Source organism: Miniopterus schreibersii (assembly GCF_964146895.1).
Source record: "Miniopterus schreibersii genome assembly, chromosome: 2".
NCBI lineage: Eukaryota > Metazoa > Chordata > Mammalia > Chiroptera > Miniopteridae > Miniopterus > Miniopterus schreibersii.
In genome coordinates, this window is record NC_138102.1 from 52,321,313 (window position 1) to 52,339,027 (window position 17,715).

The following is a 17,715-nucleotide window of genomic DNA, read 5'->3' on the forward strand; positions in this document are numbered from 1 at the left end:
ATATATCCAAAAACATATTTTAAGAGCAATGTCAAAGAGTTTACTTGCTATGTTTTCTTCTAGGAGTTTTATGGTTTCAAGTCTTACATTTAAGTCTTTAATCCATTTTGAGTTTATTCTTGTACATGGTATAAGAAAGTGGTCTAGTTTCTTTTTTTTTTTTTTTGCATGTATCTGTCCAGTTTTCCCAACACCATTTATTGAGGAGACTATCTTTAACACATTGTATATTCTTGCCTCCTTTGTCCAGTTAATCAACCATATAGGAGTGGATTTATTTCTGGGATCTATTCTGTTCCACTGATCTATATCTTTGTTTTTATGCTAGTACTATGCCATTTTGATTACTATGGCCTGGTAGTATAGTTTGATATAAGGTAGCATAAGCTCTCCAATTTTGCTATGGCTATTTGGGGTCTTTTGTGGTTCCATATAAATTTTAGGATTATTTGTTCTAGTTCTGTGAAAAATGTCATTGGCATTTTGAAAAGGATTGCTTTGAGTCTATAGATTGCTTTGGGTAGTATGGACATTTTAACAATGTTAGTTCTTCCTATCCATGAGTGTGGTACATGCTCCCATTTATTCATATCTTCTTCCATTTCTTTCTTCAATGTCTTATAATTTTTAGGATACAGGTTTTTTATCTCCTTGGTTAAATTTATTCCTAGGTATTAAATTCTTTTTGATGCAATTGTAAATGGGATTGCTTTCTTAATTTCTCTTTTTGATAGTCTGGTATTCTGAATATTAATTTTGTATCCTGCTACTTTACTAAATTAATTTATCAGTTCTAATAGTTTTTGGTGGAATCTTTGGGGTTCTCTATATATAGTATCATGTCATCTGCAATTTTCTATTCACTAACTCAATACGCCTCTTGCTTAAGATTCCTTTTGAATTTATTAGGAATCTACATTGGGGTTACTGTCAATTTCCCTTGCAACTGCCCATCTTCATTTGTCTTGTAAGAATCCCCATTCCCTCTGACATCTCAAAGATTATGACTATTTTTTAGAACTCTGAAGTTCTTTAAATTCATTTAAAGATTGTAATCTCCAAAGGGATCTAATTCTCTATCAAACATACTGATCATTCTTCTTGCTAAAGAACACCTAAATCAAACAAGATCTCAGTAGTTCTGCCTTTCTTTTCTGATGTTCTTACTCCAAACCAATTTTAAAATCCTTTTGCATTGATTGGCATGGTACAAAAAAGGACCATTCTTCATATGTAACTTACCCTTCATATATGTCTTTCCTTCTACTGCTAGTTAACCAGTCAAATTGATATTTTTAGACAACTCTTTGCTTCCTATTGAAATTATCAGATTTTTTTTTCTAAATATCTTTTCAATGTTATTGTTTGTTCTATTACTAAGTCTCATCCTGAAATTCATCATTACTTTTTAGTCCCTAGTTATGGATCATACTTATCGTTTCCCTGGCCTTTTCTAAATCTACTTCCTCGAAGTCAACAGAATGTATGTGATAAGTCTCAGCACTCTCTTTATTTCCATTTCCACTAGTTATTCTTTATTATTCAAAATTCAGAGTGGAAATGAAGTTTCCAGCAGTCAGTCACAACTGAAATCCCCAATCACTATTACATCTTATCTCTATATAAATTTTATAGGCTGAATTAGCAAAGCATATCTTTCAAAATGCTCTGCAGATCTCCTATATACTCCCATAACAGTTTCTTTTCATTTTAGTTTGATTCCTACTGAAATCACTCTACTATAGAAGACAACCAACAGGGACACATATTTTTATAAATACTTTGTTATTTCCTTTCCTTGTCCCCTTTAATAGAGCAATTTCATTTTAATAAAGTATATGATTTTGTTGTCATATTCCAAACAAAATCCATCTAAATCTTACAGACCACATGTATAGTCACAGTCCGAGTCCTCTCGGAACTCTTTTTCCTTAACCTGTATGAATGTCTATCTGCTGTGCTGTACACCTGAAACTAATACAAAAAGGTGCTGAATGCAAACTGTAATAAAAAAAATTTTTTTTTAATCTGAACTCTTTGTCTTTAATAAGTTAAGGGAAAAAAACTTGACAAATTAATACTGAAAAAGTCTTCACTTTTTGGTTTCATTATTTGGCCTTTTTTTAACCCAAGGAGGTCTCATGGAGAAGGAGATGGGCTCATGAGCACTGTAGTACTACATATCAAATAAGAAGCTCTCTATCTGGATTAAAATTATGAGGATCTCCTCCAAATAGTCCCTGAAATAGTCTACCTATAGTTAAGCTTTTTAAAAACTAAGTGCATTTATAGGTAAAAATACTAAGTAATTAAACATGGGTACTTTGACATATGCCTTAGGAAGTTGTTGCCAGAAAACAAATTTTTTTTTAATCTGAACTCTTTGTCTTTAATAAGTTAAGGGAAAAAAACTTGACAAATTAATACTGAAAAAGTCTTCACTTTTTGGTTTCATTATTTGGCCTTTTTTTAACCCAAGGAGGTCTCATGGAGAAGGAGATGGGCTCATGAGCACTGTAGTACTACATATCAAATAAGAAGCTCTCTATCTGGATTAAAATTATGAGGATCTCCTCCAAATACTTTTTAAAAAGTCAGATGTAATACAAAGGGATAGTACAAAAACCTGAAAACTAGCAATACTCATTACCAAATACAAAAACTAGTCATGAATATTACACTATGTTTTAAAACTAGTTTCAGGATCAAGATGACTCCTGAAGATGTTGATGAGAACCATATCAATAATTTAGTAGAAACTGCTGAAATGATTTACAGGAGTTTCCCATAATGATTTTTATTTTACTGTTTTCCTAAAATGTAAAGGTAGCATGCAAACATTCTTGAATTATAAGTTGCTTGAATATCAAAGAAAAATTTTATTTTTTCTAGTAAAAAGTCTTAAATGAAAAACTTTCATTATGCCAATTCAATGTTATAAGGCAATCAATGAAGTAAACACAAAAAATATCAACAATCCCGTTTATCATAAATACAGACGTTTTCATTTCTAATTTCTCTCCCCAGAGTAAATTTTAAAAGTTCTTACCTAATTCATAGAGATGCCCATCTACGTGAACTAATGCAATAAAATGAAGATCTACTTTTTCATCTATATTTGGTGCCTGGAATAGGAGGAAACATAAATATTACATATGTTAATAGTCAAACAAATCAATCAAGTACACGTAAACACATACAAATAATATCAAATGACGTGAGAGAACATTTATCCAAAATAATTAAAGGCTTAACCTTTGATATGGTGGACAATGAATAAATATGTTTACATTTTTAACAACGTGCTCACCTGTCAATAAGAAAAATGTCAACTACAAGCACTTCTTTCTTAATCTCAATAATCTAAAAACCTAAAGTTTTATTCACCTTCAAAGCTCCAGAGCTTTGCACAATGCCTGGTATATAGTAAATGTACAATGTATACTTGCTGAAAGAAATGAATAGTGATTTGTCTAATTTTTAAAATTTGAAAAAGAAAGTCTTTTAAAATTTAATAACAGCATAAACAGTTTAAAAAAACTCAAGTTTTAAGACACTAAGAAAGTGAGTTCTCCCCTTAATGACTTGACTTTGATAATTTTATTTTTTTGAAAAATGCAATATAAAGAGTTTTAGAGTAAAATAAGTATCTTTATTTATTCTACATTCAAAAAGTTTAAAAATGAATAGATGCAGGAAAATAACCCAAAAGATTAAAGGGAAAAAATAAGGGTCAGAGCAAATTAAAATACAATTAACTGTAGCCTATAATTTTTCTCTTGCTTTTTTAGTAAACTATTTGAAATTTAAACTATACCTAGGGCCCAGCCAACAGGGCTCAGCGGTTGAGCATTGATCTATGATCCAGGAGATTGAGGTTCAATTTCCGGTCAGGGCACTTGCCTGGGTTTTGGGCTCCATCCCCAGCAGGGGGCGTGCAGGAGGCAGCCAGTCAATGACTCTCATCACTGATGTTTCTATTTCTCTCTCCCCCTCCCTTCCTTTCTCTGAAATCAATAAAAACATAAAAAACTATACCTAGGTTTTTTTGGCTTACCAAATTCAATTTGCACAAACAATATCTGCTACATTTGTTAAACATTCAAGTAACGTATGCAAAGTCAATACATGATTCACTGATACTGTCTTTAATATGCAATAACTACACAGCTAACACAAGCATATGTTAGCTACATATCAGATCTAAATGGTTTGAAATGAAATACAATCAGTGTTAAATACAAGTACAAATTTTAGAGACAAAAGTTTTCAAGAGGCATAAATCAAATTACATCTCATATTACATAACATCCTGAAACACAACAGTAGCTTAACTCTAAAATGCATACTTTTTTCACCCATTAGTAATTATAAAACTTTAAATAGTTTTAATATGAAGTTTTCAGATGCAGAAATTGTAAGGTACAGAAGAAACATTATTATCTTGGGTTTACTGAAGGCTTTTCAGACATTTACAGATACAGTGACTCATGTAATCTCACGTTGTTCTTCAGAAATCATTTTCTTCAAGTTTATGAATGAGAGAATGGCAACAAAAACTGATATCACAAACTAGCTCTTCCTAACTTCAAAACATAACTAAAGAATTCCGCAGTTGATAGGAATCAAAGTTACCTAGTTTTACTGTTGTTAAACTCCTTTCTACCACAGCCCCTACTTCTAGTAGCCCCTCCAAAAACAGGGAACTCTCGCTAGGTTTCGAGGCAATCCATTCCATCTTTGATAGTTTTGTTAGAGTTACCCCTCATACTGAGGCTACAATATGTTTCCCAGTGTTTTCCACCATCTAATAAAAAATTTAATAGCTCTTGAGCATACTTCTTCAAATAATTAAAGATGGTGATAATGAGTTCCCTTACTTTCCTGGTCAGAAAATCAAATATATTACTGATCACTCAATCCATTACCCTCATTTTACCAATGACCAAAAGAGAATTCAATTTTTCAAGGTCAAACCTAAGCAATTCTACAAACTATAAATTCAATTTTATAAAAAATGCCAGAAAGAATTTTTTATCCAACTAGGTGGTTTTCTCATTTTAAGACAATTCTTCAACAGGATATCAAGTATTTTAAATCTTTTGAGCTATTATGTTTTCAAAATTTTTTAATTATTTTAACACCATCTCTTATTAAGAATAATACATCTAATAGCTTCCATGTTTCATATCCTGGCAGTAAATACAACTGTGCTAGAAATAAAAGTAGTATAATTGGAGTCAGAGACCTGAACAAGTACTCAATCCCTGTGAGTACTGATTTCATCTGTTTTGAGGCTGAAATGAAATGCATTAAAGTACTTTGTAAACTGCTAAGTGTTACTAAATATTCTGTATTATTACAATATTAATACTGCATTATCACAAATGTAAGAAATCACTAAATATAGTGACTCAAAAGTGTGTGTCAGTACCTGCTATGAGCCTTTTCCTTTGGTCTACTTTAATTAATCTGAAAATCTGAAATGTGCAATATCCATTGCTTAAAAAACTGTAATTATCCATTTCTTAAAAATGATTCCGCCCCAAAACAAGAATAATTAAAAAGCAAATCCCAATAAATTTTTCATTTAAAAAAGTGACCAGCAAATAAACAAAGGGCAAAAAAGCAGAAGCTATAGATTTGGATAATTTTTGCCTACATTTATATATATATTATTTTATATAATAAAGTTCCCTAATTTAGAATACTTCTTGTCTCAAAGAATTAGAAAGTAATATAACAAATCAATTAGATAGAAATTAAAATCTAAATAGAAATTTCAAATTATAAAAAGGTACAGTTTAAATTTAATTTATAATTGTATGGCACTTACTATGTAACAGGCACTGTTATAAGTGCTTTATATGTACTGACTAATTAATTGTCATTTAAACTCTACAAGGTAGGTAATATAATTATACCCATTTTACTCTCAAGAAAACTGAGGCACAGAAACATTAAGTAACATGCTCTAGATCACAAAGCACCTAAGTGATGGAACTTGGTTTCAAATCCAGGCAGTACCATTCTAGAATCCATGTTCTTAACCACTAGTCTGTGAAAATACTTATGAAGTTATAAAGCAATGGAATTAATATGGAGCAAACATTATATAAAAACATATAAACCTGGAAAAACCAATTTTTATGACATGTTCATTTATGTTTAGAATATTTTTAAGTACAAAGGAATTTATTTATATTTAGAATCAACTGTGCCCAAGTCAGAATTTACAAAATTAGAGTTTTACTCTGATCATTTAATTCACCTTATATCTCCTACTGTACAAATTAGCACACCAAGGAAGCAACGAATATCAAATGATAAATGAATAAAAATGACAAATGCACACTGTGACCCAATGAGGATAATGAAACAGAGACACACTAGTTTGCTGATACTCAGCAAAAATCAAAAGCTCTTTTGATGACCATACTGATATTTGGCGGAAGCAGATGTTTAAGGAAAAGTGCCATGACTCCACTTCATAATTTGAGTATGACTCTAGAAGAGTAAATAAGGGGAGGAAAGAATGTTTGACACCAACTTTTTTTTAAAGCATTAAATGTATGTGTAATTAGACTTCCTCTGGCTTCGAAAGTCATGATGATTTATAGAACTGTCAAGTTTCTTATAAATGTATGGCATACACCAAATCTCTCAGATATAATATTTTTAGGTAGGTTCTACCAACCCATAGTCATTGCCACTAACAGTCTAAAACATCAGAAAGATAAGAGCTGTATTTGCCGAATCCTGCGGTTTATTTCAATTATGAAAATAATTAGAATTCCATCAACCTCAACATTTAAGAAAATTAACAAGATTACAAGAACATATGTACTTTTTAATAGTTTGCTAATATTATCTACCTAAGAAGGAGAAATCCTAAAATTTGTGGGACGCCTACATCAATTCACAAGGTAAAAATCTTCGCCTCCTACTTGGAAAGATGTTTAGAAACTGAATAGGAAGGGAAGATTGGATCAAGATTAAACCAAGTACCTGAGCCACCTCAGGGAATAAAATAGCTTAGATGAAACACCCTACACCATGAAGGATTAGATTAAGGATAGAGTAAGTAAAGCACCCCAGAGCATGACAAAAGACTAAAGTCATGTTCAGAAACATGGAGGGGAAAAAAGTAAGAGATAGTATAGAACTCAGAAGGTACACAGCATTTGTTGACCTGAGTCAACTAAATGAAATCAGAAAGATGAAGGGTAAGAGAATACACATTCACTTTAACAACTGATAGGAACTTAAACATTATCATGAATGTCGATCAGTACTCATCAAAAGGCAGGCATTTTTATGTTGGCAGGACATGGAGTGGAAAGATGGATGTTCACCAAGGCATTGGTGAAAGTCAAGCTAGACTGCAAAGCATGGAGGTATGCTTGCAATCTTATTGGGGGAGAAAAAGCTAATGGTTGAGTGAACCAAGAGAAAAGCACTTTGAAGACTGAAGAAGTTTAAGGGAAAAAATGGACTGCCCTTGTCACTGGAAGAAGAGACGGAAGATTGACTACACTTACAACAGAATGGAGACCCAAAGATGGTAGGCGTAAGAAGGGTCGCCAGCGACGAAGACGGAGAGATGGACTGGCAGCCTTTGCGGGGTCTACATGGTTACGTTTGACCCAGGGCAGGGATGCATGGTGACACAATGATGAGGCCTTCGTTCTGCAGTGGCTACAATGAGGCTGTGATGAGGATGGCGAGGAGGACTACATAATTAAAAAAGAGAACATTTTACTCAGACCACGTTACTGGGTGATCATTTATTCTTAAAAGCAACGTATGGTCATACTTGTATTTATATGGTCTAGTACTTTTAATCAACCATAATCTAGAAAAAGGCCATAAATAAATATTGGTTAAAGGTGGGTAAAGTGGAAATACATAACCAAGGTATCCGGTTATATGCCACAGCTTCTGTAAGTGCATTACTTACATATCCTCATATGTATAGCACAGGCTCGTGGAATTTATTATTTAAAAGCCACTAAAATGGAATTATTATATCAAGTTGTTTTTAAAAAAGGAATACACATAAAACATATAACACATACAAAACACCAGAATGATGTATAGAAGAAAACTGTATGGTGATAAGCACTGGTAAAAAGAGTTTCTTAGAATAAACACTAAGGGGGAAAAACAACACTTTAAAATATAAAGTAAAATAAACCCCTCTGAGGCTGATGACCTACATAAACTATCCTCTTACTTGGGCTGATAAGTTAAACGGAAACAATCATGGCCTATTAGTCATTTTTTAGTAAACAACAGTATTAGTTAAAATATGTACCACTTATTTTGTGCAAGACCCTCTTTTAAGCACTTTACATATATCAATTTATTTAACTTTCCAGTAACCCATGAGATAGGCACTGTAATTATTGGGAATCAGAGCACACAGAGGTTAAATTAACATCCATAAGGACACATTACCAGCACATGGCAGGGCTGGGATTCAAACCCAGAAAATCTGGCTCTAGAATCCAATAATCTCAATCACTATGGTGTACAGCCTCAGTGGCCATAAGAAAGAGTCTAATACTAATTTATTAGAGCAGAGTTTAATGAGGAGGGATTCCTCTTAAAATGAGATATTTTGAAGTCATCCTTTCATACACTACTACACCACAAAAGACGAATCTGATCCAACAGTTTTCCATGAAATGAACATGCTTATAACTAATTCAAATTATGGTAATCCAAATGACAATTTTATAATTGCCACCTCCAATAAATAACACCAGTACATGAAATAAAAATATTAAAGCAGTATGAAAAAATTACAATCACTTATATCCACAATGAGAAGAAACAATAATAGAAGCAGTAAGTCCTTGCTTAGAGACAATGGATTTCATTAACTATGGCCTATTCTCTTTAGGAAAATGAAGGGGTTTTCCCTGAATAATTCCTAAGACTCATTCAACATTGAAAATTCTATGATCCTACTTAGTACTTTTGACCTATGTAAACAATACAGAGATGAAGCTATCATTGTGATGAGGTTTAAAAAACATGTTTGTGAACACTTCATCTGCTCACAATAAAAATCCATCAGAAATATGATGTGTCCCCAAAAAATGTATACACATTTTGAATAATTATCAATTCCAATGGGTTAAAGCTGAAAAGAAAAAACATCAATTGAACTATCAGCTGTATGCATTTTGGGGGGACACCCGATATTTAAGTGGATCCTATACTTGGCTCTATATGGGAACAAAAGTGTCAGGTGTCTGCTCTCACACACAGTCTAATCAGAAGTTCGTCATATTCAATCTGATTACATTTAAATAAGTGAAATAGCGGGAAAGGAAAGAATGGGGAAGAGGAAAAGGAAAATGGTTAAGGAAGAGAAAGAAATGGAGAAAAGAGAGGGAAGGACAGGTGACTAATGAATAGTGGAAAAAACAAAAATGTTCTAAGAATCTGGAGAAGGAGACATTACTAAGCCAGAAGTAGAACTGAAAGTGAACACTGAAATAATGTGTAAGGTTTGGTCAGGTGAAATGGGAAAGGTGTGCCTTGCAAAGATTCAGAGTGAGAAAAAGAACACAAAATAGCAACAAAACATGCTTAGAGGACTAGACTATCAGGTCTGAGATTTGATTTTATACTTTCAATCTAAAAAGTTGGCCTGTTACTTTTTCATGGTGCTGGCAGAAGACAGGAGACTCCTAGGTTAGAGAAAAAGGATTTTATTCATAGAAAAGCAAGTAGCATGATCACCACATGTTTGTGTCATTTCACATGAGGGCAATGCAGAAGGCCCAGATGGATAGCTGCACACACAGTGGGCTGCACTGCAGGACAGGAACACTGAGTTTGGGGAAACTGTTTTACAGCAAGCAGTAAGCAAACGTGCTCTTTGTTCTAGAAGCAGACATCACCTCACCTGTCACTCTTGCTTACTGTGAGCAATTTCCAGCTTCAAGTATGATGGCCTTCTTCTTTTCTCATTTTTAAAAAGCCTTTTAAAAACATTTAAAAAATAATTTCAAGTTTACAAAGAGCTATAAAGTTGTCCAGCTGGAGAGGCTCAGTGGTTGAGCACTAACCTATGATCCAAAAGATGGCAGTTGGATTCCTGGTCAGGGCACATGCTCAGGCTGCAGGCTCAATCCCCAGTAGGGGATGTGCAGGAGGCAGCCGATCAATGACTCCCTCATCATTGATGTTTTTCTCTCTCCCCCTCTCCCTAAAATCAATAAAGACATATTTTTTAAAAAAATTTTTAAAAAGAGCTACAAAGACAAAAATAGTACAGAAAACACCTAGATTTGCCTATGATATTTTACCCTAATTTGCTTTAGCGTCTTGCTTACCCTTTTTTCTCTCTTCCTCACTCTCTCAATAATTTTTTTTCCTGAACCATCTAAGGGCTCATGGCTCTTTACCCCTCAGTATTTCATTATTTCCTAAAACTAAGAGAAGTCTTTTACATAACACTAGTTAACACCTTTGTAATTTTATATTGATAGAATACTTTTATCACCATCATAATTTTATATAGATAAAAAACTTTTGTCTAACCTTCCATTCATATTTTAATTTTCTTAAAATTATTCATATCTTTTGTAGCATTTCCCTTAGGATTTAATCTAGGAACAGGTATTGAATTTACTTGTCATGTCTTTTTTGGTATCCTTTAACCTGTAACATTTCCAACAGTCTTTGTCTTTTATGACATTAACATAGTTTCCTTCACCCATTTTCTAATAAACAGCTTTCTACATTAAAAAAATTATGCTCTCTGTGCATGTAGACATTTTTATTTCTTCCTTTCTAACCAATATACCCTTTCTTTTTCTTGCCTTACTGCATTGTCTAGGATCTCTAGTACAATAACGAATTTCATTGCTTTTCACTTCCATTTTTATTATTTCTTCTTTCTGCTTGCTTTGGATTTCTTCTATTTTCTTTTGCTACCTTAAGGTAAAAACTTAGGTCATGACTCAAAGCCTTTTTTCTTTTCTACCATAAGCATTTTCTACTATAGCATTAGAATCCCAGTTTTAACTGCAACCTCAATATTTTTTGGTATATTTTAAAATTTTTCAATCAACTCAAAATGTTTTCTAATTTTCTTTGTGAACTATTTAGAAGTATGTTAATTTTTAAACATTTGGGAATTTTCCAGATTTTTTTCCCGTTATTGATTTCTAATTTAATTCCATTATGGTTAGCAAACATTTTTTGTACGATTTAAATTTTTAAAAAATTTGTTAAGGTTTAGTTTTTGATCCAGAATATGGTCTTAATCCAATGAACATCCATCCCATATGTATGTGAAAAGAATAATCAGCTGTTGTTGAATGACGTTTTCCATAAATGTTAATAGGGCCAAGTAATTTGATAATGTTGTTCGGGTCTTGTATGTTCTTGCAATTTTCTGTGTCTATTTGTTCTACCAATTACTGACATGAGCAGTGAAATCTCCAACTATATGGTGGACTTGTCTATTTCTCCCTTTAGTTTTATATGTGTTTGCCTCATACTTAGAGCCTCTATTTTTAGCTGTATACAGAAAGTTTGTTATATAAATGTTATGTCTTCTTGAATTGATCTATTTATCCTTATGTAATGTCCTTCTCTTCATTACTGGTAATATTCCTTGTTCTGAAGTTTACCTCATCTGATGTTAATACAGTTACTTCAGCTTTGTTTTTTTTTTTGATTGGTGTTTGCATTATACATCTTTCCCCATTCTTTTAATTTTAATCTTTCCATGTCTTTATATTTAAAGTGGCTTTCTTATAGAAAGCATATAATTGAGTCTTGCTTTTTACCAATATGACAATCTTTCCTTCAATCTGTACTTACACTTAGACCATTTACATTTTATTAATTTCATTTAATTATTAATATGGTTGTATTAAAATCTACCATTTTGCCAGCTCTCTATTTTTTTCCGTCTGTTCTTTGTTCTCTTTCTGCCTTTTACGGATTATTTTAAGGATTACATTTTATCTGTATTACTGTCTTATTTATACTTTTCACTTTTTTTAGTAATTGCTCAACAATTTATAATACTTATCTTTAGTCAGAGTGTATCCTCAAATAATATTACACCCTTCATATGTAGTGTAAGAATGCTAAATCAATATTATCTTAATTTCTTCCTCCCATCCTTTGTGCTATTTTATTTTTATATATGCCATAAATTTACTGTACATGGTTACTAGTTTTTATTTGGAAAATAATTTCTAGAGCAATTTAATTGTTCCATTTAGTGTTTTCCATTCTTTGTATAGATAAAAGTTGTAGTGCAAGTAAGCTGGTAATGAATGCTGTTTCTAGTTGTGCCAAAGTCTTTCTTTTTTTTTTTAATCTTTATTGTTGAAAGGATTACAGAAGTCCCCTTTCCCCCCCATATTTCTTCTTTATTTTTGAAAGATATTTTTGTTCTATTGAATTCTTTCAGCATTTAAAAATGTCATTCCATTGTTTTGGCTTGATAACTTCTTATGAAAAGTCTGAGTTTTTATCTTTGTTCCTCTGTATTTGACGTGTCTTTTTCCTCTGACTGCCTGAACATTTTGTTTGAAGGTTGTGTGTGTGTGTGTGTGTGTGTGTGTGTGTGTGTGTGTGTGTGTTGGAAGGTAGGAGTATTTATTTCACTTACTGTTGTCTCTGAGATTCTTGAAGCTGTTTGGTGTCTTTATTTTTTGCAATAGTTGGCCATAAGCTCTTCATATATTTCTCTTCTGTAGTATGCCCACTCCTCATGCCCACCTCTTTCTGTTCTTTCTGGTACTCTATTTTTATCTATTAAGTTATTTGAGATTGCCCCACAGCTCTTGGATACTCTGAGTTTTGTTTGTTTTTTTCTCCACAAGTTTTTATTTTTGTGATTCAGTTTGGATAAATTTCTAATGATTTATCTTCATATTTACTGATTCTTTCCTTCACTTTATTGAGTCTATAGGTGAACCAAATAAAAGCATTCTCCATTTCTAATACCATGTTTTTAATTGCTAGCATTTCCATTTGATTCTTTCTTAGTTTCCAACTCTCTGTTGATATTCCCCATCTGCTGGTATATGCTATCCATCTTTTCTACTTGAGCCTTTAACATATTAATCATAGTTATTTAAATTGCATCTGACAGTTCCAACATCTTGATCATATCTGAGTCTGATTCTGTTGATTGCTTTGTTTCTTGACAGCGTGTTGATATTTTCTGTTTCCTTCTTTGTCATATGATATTTGGTTAAAAGCCACAATAGTTGTGTAGGAACATAGAGACTGAGATAAACAGTATTTATTACTGGGTACAGGAATGCCTCTTCCTCTCAGCCTTCAGTGTGTGGAGATGAGTTAATCTAGTCAGGAGTTGTGCTGTTTAGGTTTTGTTTTTGCTATGGTTACCCACTGGCTTAAAATCTACTCCTATTACCTTGTGCTTAGGGTAGAAGCTGTGATGCTGGATACTTTCTTTTTCATTGTTCTTATTCTACGCACAGTTTTAGGCTTTTATTTGGAGCTTGTGACTCAGAAAAGATCTCTCTTCATGTTCTTGATCCACTCCCACACTTTTGACACTTGTTAATGTGCTTGCTGGTCCAATGGTGGAAAGGTGGAGGCATTCTTTGTTGATCTGGGTTGGTCTACATCATAGGTAGGTTATATCAAGAACAAGGTGTTCAAGGGATTCTTCCCTCTGTCATTGACTTCTCTCATAGGAGTTTCCTACCCCTCTCCTGAGGGGGTGGTTTTATCTATTCTATTCCCCAGGTTAAGTTTTCTGTCTCAGCATCTATTGGTTTTTTTCCACAGGGGAGAAGAATCCAGGCCCAGTGTCTTTCCCAAAGTAAAAGCTGCTTCCTTCCCCCAGGTCTACACCCTAGGGCTCTCTCCTGCCTTGTCCCCAGTCTATCTCATAAGCACTCAATGAGGTTGAGGAGTAAATATGAGCTCCCTTTTTGAGGCTGCTTATAGGGGTTTTATATTTTCATGCTAGCCTACACTTGGCCTTTAGCAATTTGTTAAAATTCTCAGTATTTTATTTTTTACAAAAAGGGATCATATTTTTCATGCTGCTTTTTTCATTAAACATATATTCTGGGTATCTATCTACCTCAATAAGTATACATTATTTTTCATAGCAACATATTATTCCTTAAATAGATGTAACATGAATATATTATTGCATCTTAAAGTAGTTTCTAGTTTTTTACAATTATAAACTACGCTGTAGTGAATATGTTAACACAGGCATCTTTATATAGTCATCAGTGAACAATAATAGCTATATTTGATAGATTGTGTATCAAATGTTCTAAACCAAAGATGTTATAGATCCTCACAATAATCCTATAAAGTAGAAATTACGATCATTTCTATTTAAAGGTAAAGATGTAATTTTTGCCCAAACACTACCAGATTATCTATGGGTGATTTAAGCCCTCTTTTTGCTCATCATGTTTTTCAATGTGAACTTATGTAAGAGGAAGGAATGAAAAAACAAAGGATACATTCAAAAGTACACCTTGGAAAATGAGTTCCATATAGCAAGGTTCGTATGTGTACCTGGCAAATGTTCCACAACATAAAAAATAGGATGGTACATTACCATATTATGATTATTTTACTTGTAACTATCTTGTAAAGCTCTTAGGCAGACAAAACTTTTATCCAGTGTCTTACTGCCTGAGTGCCAGCATACTAAGTGTTGTTTTTAATAAGTAAATAAATGGGTTGAGTTGTTAAACATTAGAACCAATAATTCTAAATTTACTGTAGTCATATTTATCTCTGCCTCTATTCCTATGCTACATCTCTTCCTATGCTACCTCCTATTCTACCTCTATTTCTAGGCTAAATGGACACAATGTATACATATTTCTCCAAATGTACAATTTGTAAAGATAACTCATAATATAGACATAACAGTGTACATCATATATATCTTAAATTCCAATGAAAGTTTATATGCTAATTAAGGAAAAAACTTTTGAGTAATATTTCAAATGAAAGGATTTTAATAGGAAATGTGTTTTATGGATTCTTAAAATTCCCAAGCTTTCTTCCTAAAATTATAAATATTAAAGACACATACACCAACTTTAATTTTTTCCTAATATTAGTTGTCAATGCAGTTGCTTAATTAAGTTAGCCTTGCTTTCAAATATAAATATTTAAACTGTGAGCTGAATCTTGAGACTAAAAATCCAATTTTTCACTTTTTTCCATACTAATTGGAAAAGATCAAATATCTATAATTTGTTCTTGAGTCTTTTTAGAAGAGTCTTAATAAAGAGTTCACTTTTTAGAGTGAATAAAGAATTTAGTTCCTCAGTTTTTCAGTTCTAGTAGAGAAACCTAAAATTGCTAAAAATTATTATTTTATTAAGATTATTATAACATCAATGTTTGCCAGGACATGACCACTGAACCTATGTCCCCTTTGCTTACTGTCGGGGTACTGCAACAGTACACTGTGACTTCATAAGCACCACTTTACATGTAATATAAACCTGTATCTTCATTATAGTTTGGAAAAACCTAAAATCCCAGGAATTTTAAAAGGAGATTAAGTGTTTTGCTCTTCAGAAAGAACTCTGAGGAATTTAATATATTATTTTTCATGGAAGAAATAGCTACATACATTCTTTTAAGAGATTTTTAAGCATTCTGATTCTGATTTAAATCCTCTCAGAATGAAGACACACACACACACACACACACACACACACACACACACACACACACACACACAGAGTGAGCTATGTGGATACAGTCCATGAGTATCATGACAGTGTTGTTGTTGGTTTTTAAAAGCAGCACAAGGATTTAGATGAAGTGCCCAAAGCCATAGAACTAGTGACTGTCAAAGTCAGAGGCAGAATCCATGGCTCCTGGCTCCAATTTCAGTGTTTTCATTACACACAAAACCAACCACCCACCAACAATCAAGTAATTGAATTGATCCGTAGAGGGAAATCTATTACTATTTCTATCTGTATTCCCCAACCATATTTAAATCTTTCTATTTTTCAAACTTATAATTAGTGCAGAAACAAAAAATACCTGGGTCCTAAAAGGCCAATTATTCCTTCACCACTGATGTGCATGTCACTTTGTATATGTAAAAATGAGTCAACAACTTTTTTCAGTGATACAAAATTAGAAATGCCATGAAGGCTAAAAATGAATGAATTAGCCCTAGCTGATTTGGTTCAGTGGTTAAAGCATCGGCCTGTGGACTGAAGGGTCTCAGGTACAATTCCAGCCTCAGTTACAGACTCGACCCCTGGCCCCAGTCTGGGTGCGTGCAGGAGGCAACCAATTGATGTGTCTCTCTCACATTGATGTTTCTCTCTATCTCTCTCTCTTTCCCTTCCACTCTTTCTGAAAAAGCAATGGAAAAAATATCTTCAGGTGAGGATTAAAAATAAACAAACAAACAAACAAGTTAAACCTTTAATAAAAAGGTGGGGGGACTGTGTCTGTCTAAAAACCCAACTTACTTTTCCTTCAGTTAATGTACATGGCTCTGTGTGTTTAAAAAAAAAAAAAAAAGGACAAGATTACTCTTTAAACTACCTAATAACAATCAAAGAATTAGAAATGCTATAAAGGCTAAAAAGAAATGATACACACTTTTTAAAAAGGGCACCTAAAAGTACTTCTTTATTAAGAAATCAAGTGTTTGGTAGGAACTGTAAGTGCTTAAATCTAAATTATTCTAAAATGTTAAAATAAAGTTAGCAGATTTAGGGTTATATCCAAAATATTTTCACATTTAAATGGGTATCCTGTTACTAAAAAATTAGCATTATAACCATGTAATTTCATGAACATAAAGGATCATTAGCTGGTAGATACTTAAAATAATTACTGTTTTCCAAAATATACATAGTCTGACTACAAAAAGACTGTAGTTGGTTTATGGGTAAGATTTTATGTTTAAAATAAGGAAAAATCAACTACCAAATAAGAGCTAGCTTAGATATTAAGGGCCATGAAAAACAAAGTATTTAGTATAAGTTTTTAGTAAAAAAATAAAAATTAAAAAATAAAAAGTAACCCTGAATATTCATTTGTAACTCACTACATATTTGTATTAAACTCTTAGCTCTGTGTAACTCTGCTTTTAGGACAAAAACTTTTAAATTAAAAAAATTGTTGAAATAAAAGGTAAAAATTAATGACTAAAATAAAAATTTAGAATCATTGGTTCTAATATTTAACTCATTTTATTTTTGTTTGTTGTAGCCATTTTGATGTATCTATACATTTGGTTGACTTAAGAGCATGGGCAGTCCCAGCCAGTGTTGCTCAGTGGTTGAGCATCAACCTATGATCCAGGAGATCGAGGTTTGATTCCTGGTCAGGGCACATGCCAGGGCTGCAGGCTCGATCCCCAGAAAGGGGTGTGCAGAAAGTAGCTGATCAATGACTCTCTCATCAGTGATGTTTCTATCTCTCTCTCTCCCTCTCCCTTCCTCTCTCTGAAATCAATAAAGACATATTTTTAAAAAAAAATAAATTTCTTTACAATTGTAAAAGAACTCCCATTAGATTAAAAAAGTGAGAGCATGGGCAGCACTTACTAGCTGTGTATCCTTAAACAAGTTAGTAACCTTTAGTCTTCTAATCTATAAAATGGGGTAATATCTATCTTAAGGAATTGAGAAGATTACAGCAGGGTACATATAGTGCTTAGTATAGCTCCTACCTCAT

The 17,715-nt window shown here is 32.8% G+C and overlaps 2 protein-coding genes across 4 annotated transcripts in view; one reads left to right on the forward strand and one right to left on the reverse strand.

The window, feature by feature from the left end:
- TBC1D4 (TBC1 domain family member 4) overlaps positions 1-17,715 on the forward strand; it is a 309,453-nt gene that overhangs the window by 47,164 nt on the left and 244,574 nt on the right. The gene's annotated exons all lie outside the window — the stretch shown is intronic.
- Positions 1-17,715, reverse strand: part of UCHL3 (ubiquitin C-terminal hydrolase L3) — a 47,758-nt gene that overhangs the window by 3,793 nt on the left and 26,250 nt on the right. For all 3 annotated transcript variants that reach the window (XM_081130088.1, XM_081130089.1, XM_081130090.1), the window contains one exon: positions 3,050-3,125. In XM_081130088.1, the coding sequence (XP_080986214.1) occupies positions 3,050-3,125 (76 nt within the window). The remainder of the gene's footprint in view (positions 1-3,049; positions 3,126-17,715) is intronic.